General features: G+C 31.2%; 3 protein-coding genes across 7 annotated transcripts; 1 reads left to right on the top strand and 2 right to left on the bottom strand.

Annotated features, from left to right (window-relative positions):
• Positions 1-377: 377 nt before the first annotated feature.
• LOC141461256 (GEL complex subunit OPTI) lies at positions 378-4,610 on the bottom strand. Its single transcript, XM_074142122.1, has 4 exons — positions 4,309-4,610; positions 4,132-4,235; positions 3,928-4,057; positions 378-3,329 (listed from the first exon to the last, which is right to left on the bottom strand). The coding sequence occupies exons 1-4, from the start codon at positions 4,420-4,422 to the stop codon at positions 3,288-3,290; spliced, it is 390 nt and encodes a 129-aa protein (XP_073998223.1). The 5' UTR covers positions 4,423-4,610; the 3' UTR covers positions 378-3,287.
• A 186-nt stretch (positions 4,611-4,796) lies between these two features.
• LOC141461240 (U3 small nucleolar RNA-associated protein 6 homolog) lies at positions 4,797-8,151 on the top strand. 2 transcript variants are annotated; one of them, XM_074142088.1, is made up of 11 exons: positions 4,797-5,045; positions 5,154-5,280; positions 5,432-5,572; positions 5,649-5,883; positions 6,166-6,337; positions 6,423-6,548; positions 6,624-6,819; positions 6,912-7,145; positions 7,349-7,613; positions 7,709-7,868; positions 7,955-8,151. In XM_074142088.1, the coding sequence occupies exons 1-11, from the start codon at positions 4,954-4,956 to the stop codon at positions 7,995-7,997; spliced, it is 1,791 nt and encodes a 596-aa protein (XP_073998189.1). In that variant the 5' UTR covers positions 4,797-4,953; the 3' UTR covers positions 7,998-8,151. The 2 variants fall into 2 exon arrangements, with proteins under 2 accessions (XP_073998189.1, XP_073998199.1); XM_074142098.1 differs by having other exon boundaries at positions 6,172-6,337.
• Positions 8,152-9,843: 1,692 nt separating this feature from the next.
• On the bottom strand, positions 9,844-20,357 carry LOC141461231 (kelch-like protein 24). 4 transcript variants are annotated; one of them, XM_074142053.1, is made up of 14 exons: positions 20,116-20,353; positions 19,422-19,557; positions 19,211-19,333; positions 18,363-18,527; positions 17,159-17,295; positions 16,731-16,902; positions 16,463-16,660; positions 15,225-15,337; positions 14,680-14,834; positions 13,781-13,957; positions 13,177-13,323; positions 12,934-13,041; positions 10,697-10,857; positions 9,844-10,550 (listed from the first exon to the last, which is right to left on the bottom strand). In XM_074142053.1, the coding sequence occupies exons 1-14, from the start codon at positions 20,211-20,213 to the stop codon at positions 10,518-10,520; spliced, it is 1,923 nt and encodes a 640-aa protein (XP_073998154.1). In that variant the 5' UTR covers positions 20,214-20,353; the 3' UTR covers positions 9,844-10,517. The 4 variants fall into 4 exon arrangements, with proteins under 4 accessions (XP_073998154.1, XP_073998143.1, XP_073998165.1 ...); XM_074142042.1 differs by having other exon boundaries at positions 13,772-13,957; XM_074142064.1 differs by lacking the exon at positions 20,116-20,353 and adding an exon at positions 19,935-19,976 and having other exon boundaries at positions 13,772-13,957.
• Between the last annotated feature and the right edge of the window lie 58 nt (positions 20,358-20,415).

Genomic DNA, 20,415 nt, shown 5'->3' on the forward strand with positions numbered 1-20,415 from the left:
CAGACTGCCCTCTACCCGCCGATTTACATACTATACTGACGCACCAGACAGACAACATCTACCGAGAACTATACAACTACATCCGAACAAACAAAATAACAATATAAAAGAAATAAATTATATCCCCTCGTAACATCTGTCAAGGTGTACGTTTCAACACATACTAAATCCGACTGTTCAACTTTAAATTAATCGCAAGTGCACGTTACCAATGGCTAATTTGCGGTGTACAATAAGGCCAAAAAAAAAAAAAAAAAAAAAAAAAAAAAAAAAAAAAAAAAAAAAAAAAAACTTTCGTAACCAATTTTTACATAAATTCCAATACCAGTTTCTAATTGTAAACTACAAATCAAAAACGTATACCACAACATTCCCCGAAAACAAAACAAAAAATTGATTATTATATTTTATTAAAAAATGGTAATTTAATTTTTACTTTCTCTTACAGTTAACAGAAGGTACAGTAAACGTACAGATTCTTAATTTTGAGTTTTCAAAGAAATATTTTCTTTGAGGTTCCCTGAGTCTGAAAAAGAGATTTTTCACAAATTGGCTTAGTGGGTGATTCTGAATAATTCAAAAAAGTAAAACCGCAAATAGTTCAAATTTAATATTTTCAATTGATGCCACCATGAACCCGATATTAAGCAACATCAGCTAACTGGAAGTGTCACCATATTAATCGATTTTTCTTGGAAATGTCTCCTACATTTCATTAAAATTTTACAAGATCATTGCATAAATTCAGTCCTGTAACTTACATCTGTAATAATTTCCAAGAAAATAGCTTATTAGAACTCATTACAACAAATGGAAATTCAATATGTAAAAACAAATCCAAATTTTCCAACAATTGGATGATCGGAAGTGCCATTTTGCTTAATAAATTTCATAGTTTTTTTTAGCAATATGAAAAAGTTGTACGAAGATTTGCACCATATTTTGATACATATACAAATAAATGATAATCTTTGCTTACTTAGAACAAGGAAAATCTCCTAATCAGTAGTAGAATAAAAAATGTAAAATAACAATATTTTAGCTTAGGATTTTGTTTTCAAACTCTTACGTAAAATTCCTTTCCTTACATTAATTACGTACTGGGAATCTCCATATCGGTAATACAAAAGATTTTATTAAACAAAACAATACTTCAAAACGTAAAGCACGAAGTCACAGTTCGTAGCAATCTTCTTAACGTGTGAATCTTCAATTTGAATGAAACATTATTTACAATTCACTTATTTTTATTATTTTTTTCCAACGTATAAATAGTTCCGGAAGACTTTCATTTTAATTACCTCAGAAAGTGCTTAACAAAAAACGAAAAATATGAATAAAATAGTAAAATAGAGAAGCAGCCCCATCAAAAAGTAAATAGTTATTGCAAATGTAACTCGTATCGGTTGAATATTAATGAAGGCTTTATTAATTAAAACTGTCCGATAGGTCAGTTGTATAAGGGTTGTTAAAATATAATTCCATTCTCTTTCTATTTACTATCTAAAAAAAACTTACTAATTTCGGTAGGACAACCCCTATTAAAAACAAATGATCAGATTATGGATTTAAATCATACACAATGAAACAGATATGTAACAGTCAGAAAATATTTACAATAGCGGATCAAGTTGCTCTTTATTCATTGTACTGTGATTATTTAATTGATTTAATTTTTAAATAAAGATACTTCAACATTTGAAAAGAATAATAGGGCAAAATACAACTTACAGCCATGGACTTAGTTAAATCTTTATTTGGAAAATGAGTGGCATGACACGAGTATAAAGATATTACACATATATCCTCATTCAGTTGACATTCTAACTGCGGAAATAAGGAATAACCATGCCATTTGATTGTTTCAAATAATGAGGTATCAAATGATGTATTTAAATATTGCAATTAGATAGACAATTAGTGTTTATCAAGTATGATTTTAAGCACACCTTTGATACATTGTATTTGAGCCAATTTAACTTTCTGGTAATTTCCAAAAAAACCACTATGAATTTTTAAACCGGAATAACAAAAGAATAATCGAACGCTGGTAATTAAGATCGTACAGAAAATATCATAAACTACAAATACGATCTGCAACAAAAATAAACTTTTTCCTTAGACCACTTTTCCGTAAACATAGAAAATGTAGATCCTTCACAGAAGGTAGCAGCAAGATGTCATATTTACGACACTTGATTACTTATTTTAAAATGCGGTACTTTAAGTCGCAGAATGAGTAGGCGCTTCCACATCTTTAATTTATATAACAATAACTGTTTACAGTTTGTTATGCAACAAAAATCTATAGGACACAAGGCGGTAAACTGAAAATGCTTACTTATCCTTACTTTCTAACTTTGTGTACAAGATTAATCAATTTGTAACATACATATATCTAATTGCATATCAAAAATATTATTTAAATACTTCAAAGTTGATAAATTTCCTCGGTAAATATAATTATAAGAATAATAATAAACAAATTTAATAAATATATTTTAACCTTCATTACATATTTCATTGTTGCTCTCTACTCTAAGATTTTGAATATAAGTAAATTGTGAAATTAGACTAAAACACAAGATTTTGGTAAACAAAATTTAGACACACTGTTGAAATTAATTTTTTTTTTTTAAGAGAGTGGAAAGACCATTTGCAAAGAATAGTTTAGACGTCACTCACTTGTTTTAATAGTTAAATAATAATAGTTAAATTCACGGAAAAAAAGTGATCATTTTTAATTTTTCAAAGCAAATATGAATTTCTTTACACATTAAAAATAGGCAAAAGTAATTTTTAGAATGAAATTTTGAGTAAAATGTTACTACTCTTTACATAATGATAATGCTTGACACAAGCAGCTTACGGCATTTCCAAAAGAAACCTCATAAATCATGATATTCATTGTTATATTAATTAAAATTTAATAAATGCAAAATAATATTTATCTTAATTACTTTGGAAGCGCCCTAAATTCAACCTTTCTTGATTTTATATGTATATAAATTACTTCATTTTCTAATTCACTTAATTATAATTAATTCATTCATAAAATTATGCTCGGTGAATGAAAATTGAAAAGTGAATGAAAAAAAAAAAAAATTGAAAGGTGGATCAACAACGCTAATGCTAATGCCAAGAAACATTATTCTTTTTATCAATTTCAAGAAACTTCCCGTTTAAGTTTGCATTTTAATTCTAATATATATACTGTCTTCAGTGTTCACGAACACATCGCTAAATGTAAATTTTTGATCAATACAAAACTATTTCTGCATTCACCGCTAATCAAAATGCATCCCGGAATATATTATAATCCAAGTGACCTGAAATAAATCGATTGTTTCAAAAAGAATGTATATTCAAGTAGAAAACAGAAAATTCAGTTTAATATTAGATCTGGATAATATTTTTAAGTAATACCTTTTACGTTGTTACTACTATACATTGTTAAGGATGACTTTAGGCAAGTTGGAAACGTACAAAAAAGAAAATCTACAGTGGGATCCTATGGTTAGGGGGGGTTATGAAAACTTGAGAGTCACCAAATGACATGTATACAGAAACGAAATTGACTATGTTCTCTTGAAACATAATCCTTAATATTTTAATGTACCAAAAAGTTTAATTTTCATCACATAATAGAATCATAGATTTAAATATTCAAATTATAAAATTGGGTGAGTGCTCGACCAGCATTGAATAATCAGCTTGAAAAATAAAGAATGATCTAAAACTGAGAGAAGTATTGAGCGATAAGGAGAACGGTAGTCTATAAACATCCAAGAAGTACATGATTTTGTTAGAAACCCGCTGAAAACGCCAAGCGTTTAACTTTTTATTTGTTTTTATAAATCTTAAATAAAGCTAAAAAAAAAAAAAAAAAAAAAATATGCCTAGCTAAGTAAGAAGAGTGTAATTTACCAAAAAACCTGCGAACGAAGTCATAAAGCCTTCTTTTGTTAACTCCCAAGCTCCTCCATATTCTTCTTCGTCAACACACTGGAAACTTGAAAAATATAAGTATACTAGTCCAGCATTTACCAAAGCGAACCTGAAAATAATTGCAAGGCTATTATTATAATTATCCAAAGATCAATATTCATAAATTAACGGAGTTAAACTTACAACAATAAAGCCACGAATCCTTTGAGAGGAATCAATCCCCAAATTATTCCAACAATGATCCCTAAAGCCTGTCTTCCCCAGTAAATAACATCCAAAAATTCATCCTGGAAATTACGTTGAAAATAATGATTAAGAAAAATTACAAAATAATGAAATTACAAAATCTTAAATACCAACTTTATCTTCCCACTTAGAATTAGAAGTTAAGGCCCGCGTCCACACCGAAGGAATTTTAGCTGTTTTATGAATTCCATTTCTGTCAGGAACTTTGGGAGACTTTACATTTGACATGTTAAAAAAAAACAAAAACAAAAACTTTAATTGGGTGAGTTACATCCCAACCCCTGATCCGAAAAAAAGACACTTAAGGTCGCCTTCAAACTAACTAGGTTAAATCCAAGCAATTCTAATTCAACAATCCACACATTCCCTATACTTGCCTTGAAGGTTTCAATTTCAACTCAAAACGTTCCTCTCCAACAGGTTACAATACTGGAGCTTTATATAAGGCAATCAAAAATTAACGCAAAGTAACTTCAGTTCATTAACTGGTATTTCTTCATCATTACTAATTAAATAAAACATGATTATGATTAATATGACTATTTAATTTTAAATAATTTAATTATCAAAAATCATTTAAAAGGGAAATAAAGGCATCTGAGAAGGCTATCCCTGAAAAGGTTACTTTTAGACCAGTTGAGTAAGTGGTTGTATTTGGATTGTGTGAGGCATTGAAAACTGAGAATATTGGTTTGTTTACCAGATAAACAAAGATATTATTGAGCTAGTGTGTAAATATAACTTGAAACTTGCAGAAAAATGGCAGAATATGTGGAACAAAATATCGAAGCTATGATTCCTGAATTGGAACTCATGGAAAAAATGCAGTTATTTGATAAAAATGAAATTAGGTATGTCTTTTTAATTTTTTAGTAAATTTCAAAATGTAAAATTATTTAGGTCAATTAGACTTTTCATTCATAAGGCTAAAACTATATATGTGTTTTCATGCATTATAGGGCAATTACTAAGAAACGAAAAGAATTTGAGTACAAAATGCAAAGAGTCACTAAGTGTAAAGAAGATATTATGCGCTATATTCAATATGAAATGGATTTAATGAAACTTATCAGACAAAAACGAGTGGTTTGTTTTTTTAAAATTAAATTTGGGGTAAAAATTTAAAATCGCCCCTGGGTCTCTAGCACAGAGTGGTGAATTACTCTCTCTGAGCTTTGTGGTTGTTTTTGAACCTGATCTGAAGAGGCCTCATTAAAGACTTGATGTTTATTTCTAGGAAAAAGGCCTAAACAACAAGAAGAATAATGTTGATTATGCTATCGCCAATCACATCAACAAATTATTTAATCAAGCAATCCGAAGATTTCCTAGTGATGTGAGAATATGGTTATCTTACATTAAGTTTTGTAAACAAGTGGTAAGACTTCTAAATTATGTGTTAAATTCTTTATAATGTAATAATTGGTTATACTGAAATCTGATTTCTCTTTTAGAGGTTTTATACTTGTGCCAGCCGTATTCTTGATCAGATGTTAGAATTACATGGTTCTGCTAAACCTGAACTCTATAAATTAGCCGCTCAGTGGGAATTTGAAGAGTGTCAGTGTGTAGAGAAAGCTAGGAAATTTTTACTAAACGGTTTACATATCCATAAAGATTCAAAACTTCTGTATAAAGAGGCTTTCAAATTGGAACTAAATTATGCTAATTCGATGAGAAAGGAATTGGGTGAGGAACAAGTTTTTATTATTATGTTTATACACCCTTTAGATACCATTAATTATGGCTCAGATTGAGAAGTTGGAGATTAGTTTTAAAAAATTAAATTTTTCTCTCAAAGGCGAAAGAAGTTATTGATTTGTTTAAAATTGAACTATGTTTAAGAAAATTGATTGTTTATCATAAAATGAAATATTCGTTAACAAGCTTTGGAGCAAGTTGATCTATATCTCTTGATAGTTATTCGTACTAGGTTTAAACTATCTTGAAATTCAATCAGAAAAAAAAAAGTTGCAGGAAAGGAAGAGATTCCTAAAAATGATCCATTATTAGAAGGAAAGTTGGCTGAAGTTATGTATGAATCTGCGGTTAAAAAAATTACAGATATTAATTTTGTGGTGGAACTCCATTCTCTGACTAAAGAATATACGTTTACCGAAGGTTTACAAGAGAAAATATTGAAGTATGTACATTTCCAGTGTCTTTTTTTTCCTTATAAAGAGTTAGACAATGACAAAATTACAATGATCAATTTTATATTATTTCAGTGATTTGAAAGATAGGTTTCCCAAAGACGAATTAACATGGGACACGTTAGCGAAAAGAGAGTTATTTGCCAGTAGTAGTAAAGTTAATTCCGACGATTCACCTCTTAGTCAGAAAGATAAGATAATGTAGGTAATCAAGTTTTCTAACGAAAATGCAAAAAAATTTAATTAATTAACATAATGTGTAATGTTACTTTTAAGGAACTGTGAAAAAGTTTATGAGGAAGCTTGTGAATCTGTTCCCACTCAACGCATGTGGAATATGTATCTTGATACAGTTGTGCAACTGAATCAAGATCAAACTGTTCTACCAAACTATAAAAAAAATTTGTTTCAAAGAGCATTTAAAGAAGCCCATAAAAGAAGCATGCTCGATGAAAAGTATTACCTTATCTGGGTAAATTTGCTTCATAATGACATTGCTTAGTGCACCTAAATCCAATAATTAATCATTTTGAAAAGTTTATGTGAACGTATTAATTTGTACAGGTTGATCATCTAGAAGGTCCAAAATTATATAATACGTTAAAGGAGGGAACCAAACGGTTACCACAGAGTGTCCGATTGTGGGAAGCAAGGCTTAAATTTCTTTTATCAAAAGGAGAAGAAGCAGCAGGAGTTAAAGTGTTTAATGATGCTTTAGCTACATTAGTGTCTCATGAACATGCTTTACCGTTGTGGAAGTACATGTTGAAGTACTGGCAAATAACAAACCCATCAAAGGTATGAGATAGAATATTTGAGTTGTTACCAAGTCGGTTAAAATTTTATTTTTCAATATTAAAATATAGTGATGTACGATATATAGTGATGATACGATCTATAGTACGAAATATAGTGATGTATATGCTTTTGGCTTCCACCTAGTTTTAGTTAAAATTCATTTAGTTCTGATTTTTCTGACTTTAATAATTATATAAATGCAGGCTGAAAGCCTATTTAAGGAAGGTATCGCAGCAGATCCCGCAGTATCTACTCCCTTAAAACCTCTCTACCTTGAATGGCTGACTGTTAACCATGGAATTGTTGCTGCCCGCAAAGTATATTCTTCTTTGGCAAACATGCCACCTTATTGTCTGGAAATGCATTTCAAAATGGCTCAGTTAGAAGATGTACAACCTCAATTAAGCCTTAAAAACATTAGAAAATGCCATATATTCACTACTCAGCAATTTGGTCAAACAAATACAGGTAACTTAAAAAAATTCAAGCGTATTTAGCTTGTTTAATAACAGATGTCGATCCAGATAGAAAATTTGTTATTTTCCTTTTCGGATTTTGTTTAGATGTTTGGATGGCATATGTAAAATTTGAACAGAAACATGGCGAACCAAAAAATGTGTCAGAAATTTATTCAAGAGCAATTAAAGTTCTCAAACCACATTTAGTAGATATCTTTGTGAGTGAATTCAGCCTTAGTAAAGCTGAGTGCTTTACGTCGCCAATGTAAAGAAAACATTTTATAACTTTCAATCATCTTTCAAGTCAGTTTTTTAGTGCAAAATCCTCATTTTTATGTTTTCATTTTTCAGACCTGCTCGGAAAATAGAAGTAGAGGAACCAATGGAAACATAAATATCTATTTATTTTACCTTCTACAAGCGAAGACCAAATGTGGTTGAATGATAAAATGAATAGTTCGAAAAGAGCCATTGAAATTGTAATTTTTTATTTCTATTAGCCCACAAATGAAACCTCTGCTCGGCAATAAGAAGAAATTGTAATTCTACAGTTCGTATTTTGATTTCATAAAACCTTTTTTAATTGAGGAGTGTATTTAAATAGAGCCACAATAGATCCAAAAAGATCGCAGTGGTGTAGGCCTTGGGCCGCCCTACTAGAATCATAATTTAAATGGAGGTAATTATTAATAAAAGATACGTACAAAACCAGTTTTTGTATTTATAAATTTGAAAGAAAGTCTAAAATACTAAATTAATGTAAATATTTTATAACTTGGGTATATTTTACATTTTTGTGCAGATTTTCAAATGAGTTTTCATTAGCAATATGAACTGGAATAAATATATTTCAGAAATTGGTTTGTAAATATTTTGGGTCAAAAACGAAAATCGCTGAGAGTTCAATTGAATGTTTCACTTATTGGTGCTAGAAAGGGTTCAACGAAATACGGAATTTCTTAATTTTTTTGTCAAGTATTTGTCCGGTTGGGGTTGTCTTCTTTCCGTCACGAAATAATTGGTGAAATTTATTTTTACTGTCCCCTCTGAATTTGTAATAAAGTGAAATAGTAAATTCAGATGTTTATGTAAATATGTGTAATCAAGCAAAAAATGCTGTAGCACCAAAAAAACAAAATCGATGGTATGAAATGTATATCTACTAAACTTATTAGTGTTATTAGAAATTAATAGTTTACTCTTAGCCTCCTATAAATCCCGGAGCGTCTTCCATTTTGGAACAAGTATTCAGTAAAATTAGTTAAATTTAGGTTTGCTAACGAATAAATCTAAAAATGAATCACCTTATTGCGATTCAACTCTTCAAATTCCTAAAACTCCTCTTTTATTTTATTTTTGTATTGCTTCTGTTTGACTACTTGAAGCTTTGTTATAAATAACTTTTTTAAGCCCCTAGTGATCGATGCATCACATTAATATATGGACGTCTTCTTATTTCTTTGTATTTAATTCAATTTAAACCAATATCTTTTGTTATTTAAAAATAGTAAACTCCCAGCATTCAATATTCATATTTGTTCCAAACACATTTGCTGGATAGATTAAATACATACATTTTTAGAGTATACCTTAGAGGTAATAAAAATTTCGGCTGACTCTTATGGCGGGACCTAATTTGCTTACTTACTGTGTTTACTCTGAATGATCAAATAAATTAATAAATGCCAGGTTTCAGCTAAGCATACTTAACTTTGTTCTTGAGAAAAAACCGCTAAATTAGCCGTTTTTATTTTTAATCCATTTTCACACGTTTTATTCGATTTTGGTTCTGGCTATTGAATGTATAATTATTATGATTGGAACTTTTTTAATTTATTACAACGGAGTTACCTCCTGATCAAATGTCAAATGTAGATCTATAATAAAGATTTATATCAAATATTTTCAAAACACGCTGAAATGTTTAAACAGATTTGTTAGGGGCAGCTTTAATTACATAAAATCTAACCTTATACATGTCCTATCGGACAGTTTTAATTTAGGGATCGTCTTTTGGCAAGGCCTATATTTTGTGTATTTTGGTATTAATTTTTGTTTTTTTGTTTTTTCTACGGCTTGAAAAATACACACTTTTTTGCAATTTGATTGTTTATTCTTTTATATATATGTATATAATAATCATTGAAATAGTTAAAATAAATTCATTCAATTGCAATTGCAAAAAAAAAAAAATCAGGTACAATTCCAGGCAGGGGCATTGCTTTAAAAATTTCTCTATATGTATACTATAGAAAATTTATTTCATACACTGAGATAATAATCTACTCTCTGTTAAATTTATAAGTAGTAGTGGTAACAAAATATTTTATTCCAATTTAATTTACATTATTTAATCATTGATTCACTTTCAACTCAAGAAAATTTGAACGGAATAAGTAAAGAATTTATTGAAATAATACAATTGTGGAATTATAAATAGGTAGTGGTCATACTATTGAAACAAATTTGAAATGGTAATAAGCGCATCTTCTTTACTTGATACTTTCATGAAACACAAATAAAAATATACCCACTTAAAATTAAGGAACTGAAATCTATCACTTTTCTTAAATATACAAAAATAAAAAATACATAAATTCTAAGATAGTTTTTTTTTTTTATATTATAGTTCATATTTTTTGACAAAATTTTCATTGATGCATTTTTTTAAAAATCATTTTATAAATATATTAAAATTTATAACATTAATTTTTATCGGTAGGATATATTTTATTCAATATATTCTTGATAAATGTAATTGAAAATAAAAGATTAAAACAAATAACAAGTTAGCCGTGGCAGTGTTGTTACATGTGAAAACAGCCAAATGTGACTTTGCTCATAAAAATGATAGCATCAATCTAATAGTTACACATAAATGACACCATCAGTGGCAAACTGGAGTTAGGATTGGTCAAGATTTTTCTCGACAAACTGATTTTCTCACCTAAAAAAATGTATATATAGTTAATTTCTAAATAAATATTTAAAAAAGGTTTAGAATTAAAAAGAGAAGCGAGAAACGAATGGCATATCCATCCATTAAACATCTATCTTTAAAATGAAAAAAATAGTTCATCGACTTTTACTCGCCTGTAAGGGAACACACCCTAGCCAACTTCTTGGTGATGGCATTTCACCACACAAAATCCACGTGTCGGTTTCAGGATCATAGCATTCGATTGTATCGTGATATCTATCCCAACCTTCTTCCCCTCCAAGAACATATATTTTGCCGTCCATCACAGCAATACCTGGCAGCAAAGTTATTACATTTTTTTTTTCTTTCAAAAAAGAGACGAAAACAAGTCAAAATCTCGAACTCCAAACTGACAATTCAAACTCTAGATTATGAAAGAAAGTCTGAAACCGGTCAATAATAGAAAGAAACATGCGAGCTGCTGTAGATAAAATCAACGATATTTATTAATATGCTTGAAGATCTTTAACATTACTCACCCAAAATAAAAAAAAAAAAAATACTATAGTTTACAGCAGAATCCTATAGAAACTTCATTCTATAGTTACTACAATTTTCATTATACAGAAAACACTATAGTTTACTATAGAAAATCGTACCTTCTAATATTTTTTGACTCTGAACATTCGCCCTTTCTCCTTCAGATGGCTACATTTAGAGCAGGAAATTCTCAGAAATTTTGAATTTTTGTTTTGAAATTTTTCTGTTCACTCAAAAAATTTGAATGACTATTAACCAATTTCATTATTTTATAACTAAATTTCAATAAACAAAAATGTCATGATAAGAAAGAGTAGGAACGTTTAAATATAAACATTAAAGAACGCGTGCAGATATATTGAACTCGTGAGTGCACAAAACCGATTTAAATAATAGTTAAATTCGACATTGAAGTAGATTCTTTGTTTGTTATAGAGAATTCTTTAGTTTTATAAGTACTTATAATATTATAGCAATAAAGCTTGCTTTTGCTTTCAAAAAGCAAATAAATAACCAGTCCGTCAAAAAACTGGACAATCTAAGCGCTAAGTACTTTTTATAGAGACTTAATCCAGAAGGAAGGAATGATTGGAGGGTGAACTGGACGGAGCAGTGCCGGAAGGGAGTCATTCGGTTTAACGATGGCTCCAAGATGGACTGTGGGACTGGGGCTGGAGTGTATGGGGTTAAACCCGAGGTTCTCATTGAGAGGTCTCTTGGGAAATATGCCACCGTCTTCCAGGCCGAGTCTTTGCAATTAAAATATGTGCTGAGGAAAACCTGCGGATGGATCTTAGAAATTGGGAGATCTGCATCATGAAATTGGAAGGCTGCGCTGAAGACCATTGTTTCCTTCAGAATTACCTCTTCCCTGGTCTGGGAATGTAGAAAGGCCCTAGAACTACTGGCTCGGCACAATAAAGTTCGGTTAGAATGGGTGCCGGGTCATATGAGGATTAAGGGGAATGAGACAGCTGGTCATCTGGCCAGGAATGGATCTAACACTTCTTTCATCGGCCCGGAGCCTGTCCTGGGGATCACCAGGGGTTCGGTTCGTGCGGCTCTCAAAGACTGGATCTGGAGGGAGCACGAAAAGAACAGGGTGATGTGTCCTGGGGTTAGCACAGCAAGTCTATGATGCCTTGGCTATGTAAGCAAAGAACCAAAGAGACCCTGTGCTTGGGTAGGAATCAGATTACTCTGATCACAGGCCTACTCACGGGGCACGGTAGGTTCAGGAAGCATCTGCGCAAGGTGGGGGTTATTAGCTCGGAATCTTTGTGCAGATTATGTCAGGAAGAGGAGGAAGCGGCCTCTCATCTGTTGTTCGATTGCGTTGCAATCGAGCGTTTGCGCTATGAAACCTTTGGAACGCTGAGGCCAAAGGAGATAGTAGCGCAAAAAGAACTAGTTGGGAAAGTCCTCAACCTCTTTAGGAGGGGAGGGTTCGCCTACTAGAACTAAGAAGGGGCTGGCACAATAAGTCTTTTGTGGCTGCGGTGCCGTAGGGCGTAGGCCCCATCCCATCTACTATTCTATTCTAAGGTGTTACCGACTTGTAAATCTTAATCTAGGCCTATCAGTGATAGCTGACGAAAGCTTCATGAAAATTCGCAACTCCTTGTAATGTTAAAAATCTATCAGTGCTAACCTGGATGGATACTTCCAGGAAAGTAATGAAGTCTCTATTTCTCAAAAGGTTTTCATCAAAAAGTTGTTCTAAATTATTCAGGCATCATGAAAGTTTCGGTGGATTAGAAATGTTAGATCTTAAAGTATGTTTTATGTTCAGAGAACCAGCTTCGGAGATAAAATGCATTCGCCTGCGAAATATTTACTTTTCTCATCAGACACATTGAAATAATCTTACCTGGCCTATATCTTTTTTCATTCATTGAGGCTCTAAATTCCCAGGTATCAGTTTTTACGTTATATCGCTCAACTCTACTGGTATTTTCGGTCGAAGCGTGCCAGCCACCTTTTACAAAAAGTTTACCACTAACTTAGAAAAATAATAATGCAAAAAAAAGTAGTTATTCCTAGTTAAATAAATGAAATCAATTCAATCTATCAAGTTATAATTATAGATCTTTAAAAAGTAGCCAATACTAACCTACAACATATATAAAAGAGCCTAGAGCACAAATGGCAGCGCCACTTCGTGCAATCTTCATGGGAGCCATTTCTGACCAAGAATCAGTCCTTGGATTATATCGTTGCACCATTTCTATTCCATCACCCTCCTCAAGAATAGCACCTCCTAAGAAAGAAATTAAGATAAGAATTCCGACACATCTACTATAATTACACTATAATATTATTCTACTTTATACTTTGAAAGGATCTTTTATAATTTATTGATAAAGAGTTAGGTAATTTTGACAAAAACGTTAGAACCAAAACAAAGGAAGGAATGGCTCAAGAATTTAAGAAATTTTTTTCATTTTTGTACAAAGTGAAGTGGTCCGGAAAGGCTACTTATGGTATTTCTAATCATTTCCTATGAACTTCGACTAAGCAATTATATTCGTAATTGTAGTCTAATCAACAAATGATCTGTTCTTTAGAAAAAAAAACTGAAATTAAAAATTAAAATTCTCCACTAATTGAGTACGATATACTGCTGAATTACTAATAAAATAAAAAATAAAAAAAATAGCAGCTACTACCTTACATTTAAAACCATTATTTAATTATAGCAAACGTACTTGGCTGACCTGTGACATATAGCATTCCGTCAGCAGCAACTACAGCAGCACTTGTCAGGGCAGTTTTCATGGGTGTTACTAAAGTCCAAGTATTAGTTGCTGGATCATATTTTTCCACGCTGTCTAATCTGAAGCTGCCTTCCCAACCACCGACAGCGTAAACATAACCATCTAATATGGCCATTCCTGAAACAGGATTGAATGATACAATTCAACAATGAGTGTGGAAAGTGTAAGTGGTAGTGATATACGATTTAGGCTGAAAAAAAAGTATCTGTAATTCGTTAGTTGGTGGAATATCAAGTTATAACTTGCTGCGTTTTTCGTTTTTGAGATTTTTGTCCAAACAAACCACATAAAGAAGAGAGGAACACATTCGCTAGAAGCGTTATTGTTTTCAATTTTTCAAAATATTTATTTCTGATGAAACTCGCAAATATGAAGAACAGTCGCGATAGAAGAAAAAACTCTTCTCCCGTTACTACTTAAAAGCCAGCCCAATCAAGGATGAAATGTTTTTCGCTGACTCACCAAGAAACTGCAAATCTTTTAAAGAAAGCTGTTGTTTACTTTATCAGATAAAAAGTAATATAGGTAACCGGACATATATAAGGGTGGTGGAAGCCAAAAAGATGCCATTTTATGCCAAGAAAGGAATAATAACCTGAAAGAAAAAGAGATTCCAACTCAATTTTTCAAGCTAGCTATCTTGCATTAAAGTGGTGTCATATTAAAAAGTGTATGCAAGTTTCACGAAAATGTTCAATGATGTGATAAAATTGTCCTTTTATTCAAATGTTTTTTAAATGTTTATTTAATTTAACAATGGCGAAGTCCATTTCAGCGATTCTATCAATTGCAAAATAACAAAATCTACGAAAGGAGTGAAAGAATAATTAAAAAATTACCTAGTTCGGATCTCGGCACCAACATAGCTTCCATTTCCTGCCAAAAATCTAATACAGTATCATATCTCCACACACAGCGGGATGGTCCTCCGTCAGGAAATTCTCCACCAGCCAAATAGAGTGTGTTTTTACCACTGGCAACCAAACCATGTTTGCTAGAACAAAATAATAATTAATCTGTAAGGAACCAAGAACGTAAAGGGCTATTTATCTTTTTTAATGACTGATTCCATCCCAAAGGGAAAAGAAATTAAATTATTGCCAAATCACTATGAATATATCAATGAGGTTTGGCTTGCTGTATTTTATTTTATTTTTTAATTCGTTCTGACCTAAAAGTATCATCAAATTAAACTTCACTTTTCTTCTATTTATATTACTTTTCCTTCCGGTTTTCTATTTCAAAACATCCTCATTATTATTATTATTAATAAAATTATTTCTTACACCTATACAATTTATTTTTCAATTCCAAAAGACTGTTCCGTAACTGAAGAAAATAATGTTCCATACGATGTATAATAATTTAATTTTTTCAAATATACCTGATGGCAAATGGCAAGCACGCTAGGGACTTCCAAACTTTAGTAGCTGGGCAATAACATTCTACTGCTCTTAAAACGACTTTATCGTCCTCACCTCCAACCGCAACAATGACCTAAAAATGTTATCAATTTACAGAAGTAGAAAATTAAGAATATTTCTCTTTTATTTTTTCTTTTCTTCCAAAATTCCTCTTAAAGAGGAACTGAAAACAGGTGCTAAAAGGAATAATGATCACAGGTTAATAGATTTTGCTTCCGACAAAGGAATGTATATAGTCAGCTCGTGTTTCCAACACAAAACATTCACAAGGAAACTTGGGTTGCTCCGGACGGCCTAACAAGAAATCCAATAGATTTCATAACAATGAAATTGATGGAGTCAAGGTATGTTTCTAATATCATCAACTCTGTTTCAGAAACATCAAGGACATTCGAAGTTGCAGAGGCGCAGATGTGAAAGTGGAATATAAACAGAAAATAGCAGTCAATCAAAGAGATAAAAGAGGAGTTAACATGGTTTCATTTAAGAGAGTAGTGCTGAACAATGGCGAAAAACGGAAAGCCTTTGCGGCGAAGGTGACACAGCTTACAAGGAAAGTGGAATAGGATAAAAGTTGCAGTCACTACTGCGGCAGAGGAGATCACTGGTAGAGCGAAAAAGGCTATTAGAAATGACTGGTATGATGAGGAATGTGCAAAAGCCGTACATGAAAGAAATGACGCTAGAAAAATTATGCTGCAGAGAATGACTAGAAGTGCCAAAGAGCTACTTAGAGAAAAGAGAGGAATAGTTAAAAGAATATGCAGAGAAAAGAAAAGGGCGGCAGAAAGGAGAAAACTGCAAGAATTACACGAAGATTTTAGAAGATTTCGAACAATTTATAGGAAATCACAACTTTGTAATTTAAGGAGTATTATTGATATGAGATCCATCAACTTGCCGAAAGAAAGGTGAGTAATTAATACACAGTCCATAAATCCATCAGATAAAAGGTCCTTGTTAATAGGATTTTATTGCTGTGTCACAATCTCATACATCCGACTCCTCTTTAGGTTAGATCTTAATCTAAAAACCTTTACATTAGTTGTCAATTAGTTGATTCAGGCATACGCAAAAATACTTTAATCGAACGTTTTTTCACATCCATTACCAACCACCATTCTAAATTTTTTTAAAAAACAAAAGTTTGATTATCAGTCTAAAGATTTTATTTGAAAATCAATTAAGCAGAGTATACCTCAAAAGTGTCGGATGTGAGCCTAGGCTTCGATCTCAGAGAAGATAGCTCATGCCTTCGGTCCGGTAATAAATGATATAATTTAGCTTCTTCTACTAATTTTGTGCATTCAGGACTTTGCTGGACTACTTCCAAGCTTTGAATACAATCTACTAAAAAATATGGACTAACCAAGCATAATCGCGCTGTCTCTAAAACCTGAAAAAGAATTATATTTTATTGAAACAAGTCAAATTAACAAATTAGCTAATGTTGAATAATAATCTACTTTTATAAAATCTTCTCTTCTGGCAGCAGGTTTATATTTATGCCACCTTACAATTGCTTCGCAAACTATTTCTTCTTTTTCAACTTGAAGATTATCGGATGACGTTAATTCCATCAACTTGGAGGCGCTTAATTTCAAGAATTCTTCTTGATGGAATACTTCCCAGAAATTCCTTAAAATAAAAATTATTACTTAGATGTAAAAAAAAAAGTGTTATACAATAAGTGAAAGTGTAATCCAAGAGAAACGTGATAACACCTCACCAGTTGTAAGAGAAAGTGAAAATAAAATCTATCTCTTCAATTTAAATAACTTTTTTGCTAATCCTAACAGCCTGATTCTTTTTTACAAAGATTTGCCAACAAAAACTGAGATACATCAATTAAAATTAAATAAATATAATAATAAAACGATGCATCATTGCTTACTGTAATGCGAAATCTTTTGCCTTTTCCTGGAGTTCCAAGCAAGCGTGTGTTTCAGCAAAACAGTGGATGCCTAAGCAATTTGTTGCGTCCATGTGGTTTTCAAGAAATCTACAAGCAGCTTCTTTTACAGGCATTACCTGAAATTAAATATTAAGTCGCTATAACTTTTAATAACTAATATAGCTCATTCAGTGAATTGAAAAGGCAATTGATATAGTCTAAATTTTAGGATTCTAAATACCGAAAATCCTTTCCTTGGAAAAATGCATCGAGTAAGAGTGATTTCATACACTAGAACATTAACAATAATGCAAAAACTAGAATTGCACATAAAACAACTCAATGAAACTAAACAACACTAATGTTACTAAAAGAAAGGAAAAACAACTTTTTTTAATAGGAAAAGAGAAAAAATGCTTAAAAATTAAATTCCTGAATAAGTAAGGCTCTATATTTGGAAGCATCTACATGAAAATAAAATAGTTTTGGCCAATTAGGAGGGACATCACTTCGGTCAGTTACAACTGATTCTTACCCAAATATGTTACTCCTATTAAACAGGTCAGACTCAAATATAGTGATTCGAGTAGTAATTTAAATTGGGAAATTATTGCACATAACAGATATTGGGTAACTGAACTACATATCTTAAATATTTTACATAAATAGAGCCGTATTTCTTAAAAAGAAAAACTAGTTACTAAAATGGCAGAATTCTTTTTCCTTCATAACTCTACTAGCTAAATTCTTTGGAAACCTGTTATTTGACAAAAACTTCATTAATGTAATTAAAATGAAGATGTAAAGTAAAAAAACTACATGTTTTCAACTTTACATTTTACTCTAAACTAAAATAAGTGAACAAAAAAGAGAAAATCTTACCGGTACTTTTCTCCACCATCTACCAAACTTTCAAATAATAGGATGCTGAAGTTAGTCTCTTAAATTACTACGTACTACATAATTGTTTGATTGTTCTATCTTGATGTAAATTTGTTCAATTTATTCAAATAAATAAATTGCAGAAGCAATAAACAAAGAGATTGTTAAATTGACGCCCCAAATAACTGAAGTCGCACATTAGCTTAGCGTCAAGATAGTTCAAGAGAGCAATCAAAAGGAGTTTATCAATCTATTTTATTTTTAGGGCTAAACATCATTTTTATTGAAAACAAAAGCAATTAAAACTAGGTTATTTACTTACTTGCAGTAAATTTGCTGCCGACAACAGAGACTGAACATTCGATCTTGTAATCAGAACATGGCTAGAATAGGCATAATCAAGTAACAATTTCACCATTTCAGGATCTACTCCTTGAAGAGTGACTATATTCTGCCTGGATTCAGCCAGTTTACTTAAAAACATTGCCTTTAAAGCAAAATTATTTATTAAAATTAAAAGTAAATAGAAGAAGAAAAAAGAGTGTAATAATTTGGAAGAGATACAAATATAAATAAACATATAAATACATTCCTTAAAACACTTGTATTATAATTCTGCCCTAACTATTCATGCCATTCGTTAATGTAAATGAAATATTTTTTGCATTGATTAATTGTATGGAATGTAATGGCAAATTTCTGTTTGGGTGGCGCAGGGGATCATTCAAAACTGTTATGGAAAGTAATATCAGCGAGCTCTACTTTAATCTGTACACTTAGCTCTAAAAATGCTCTTAATTAAATTATACTTATAAAACATATTCCTTTTACTGAAATGAGTGATTAATATAAGAAACCGTTAAAAATAAAAATATCAAAGGTTTGTGCCAAGAAAAGTTCAACTATTGAACTGTCTAAACCAAAAAGGAAACAACTTCCTGGGGCATCTTGGTATTTTATCTCTGTTACACAAATATTTTTAGTACAGGACTTCAAGAAGAATTCGATGAAAACTTTAATTTTTAAACTCCAGAAGTAGAGCCCTCCAGAATGTTAAGGCAGAAATAAAAACTTAGATCGCAAAATTTTGCAGTAAGGCTTGGTAAGCAGTAAGCAAAAACGACCTGAATATACATTTAGGTGCCTCAGTCAAGAGAATAGTTACTTTACCTTAAAATAAGGGCTGAACGATGATAAAATTATTCTATGGGCAGGAAATTTCTGGCCATCCACAACAATCGTTACATCGCAAAATTCATTTTGTTTACGCAAGTCGTTCATTCCCGTCAGAAGCTGGAAAAAGAAATTTTCAGTTGTAGAGTTGTAAACCGAAGAAGGTACTAACTAGCCTCAACAAAAAAACAAAAAGAAATTACGCCACCTGATCTGAATGCGACGAATGGAAATATTTATATTCATTTGCAGCTGGACCTTCCATTACATCTTCTGATTGTGATTCGGAGTCAGTGTCAGAACTAGGATGTCTAAAACATTGTTTTCTTCTTCTATTTTCATTCCTAATTCCATCAATTGAAAAAGAAAAGCTGATCATTATATTTTGATAAAAATAGGACTAAGGTCCTCTAACTTCCATTTTTACTTCACCCTTTCAACAATATATTGAACTAAAGTAGCAGACAATGCATTGAGAGATACATAGCATAAACTCGATTTAATGAGGCTTTATTCTCTTAATCACACTACTAAAAAAGTAAAATAAAGAATGATAAGATATTGATGAATTTCATTCTAAAAATCATTAAGGATTTAGGATCCCATCAAAGCTAATTTAAACTAGTTTTTCGGAAAATAAATAGCAACGCTTGATTAATAAACATTAAGTTTTTTGACAGTGGCAATTAGCAGTAGTCACAGTTAAATGTCTAACATTAACCTCATCAACTTTGGTTCCCAACAGTACCCGACAAACTCCTAACGCTAACACCGAAATCAGATTTTGATTAGAAATGGTTCGACTATTAGCGCTAATTAGTTCAACTAAGTTACTAAAGCCTTTGCGATATTACACTATTCCATAGGAAATATATTTATAGAAATTTGAATATTTTACCCACTTTTCTATTACATATTGCGGTAATCTTCTTATGTTACATGAATAATAATTCATCCAGTATATTGTAAATTGTAATTTAAAACAGAACACATTGTACATTTAATGTCAAATGAAGTCGTTTAACACTGCAGAGATTAAAAATTCAATGTCAATCATGCAAAATAAACACAAATTAATATTATTTCTCAAAAAAACAAATAGTTTTGACGAACACTTGATTCAATAATAGTAAAGTAAATTAGTTTTTTCTGCTTTATCTTCCATTATATTGGGAATAAAATTACTTAATAATTTTTGTGTC

This window comes from Rhodnius prolixus, unplaced genomic scaffold (assembly GCF_049639745.1).
Source record: "Rhodnius prolixus isolate KJV_2025 unplaced genomic scaffold, Rpr scaffold_1, whole genome shotgun sequence".
NCBI lineage: Eukaryota > Metazoa > Arthropoda > Insecta > Hemiptera > Reduviidae > Rhodnius > Rhodnius prolixus.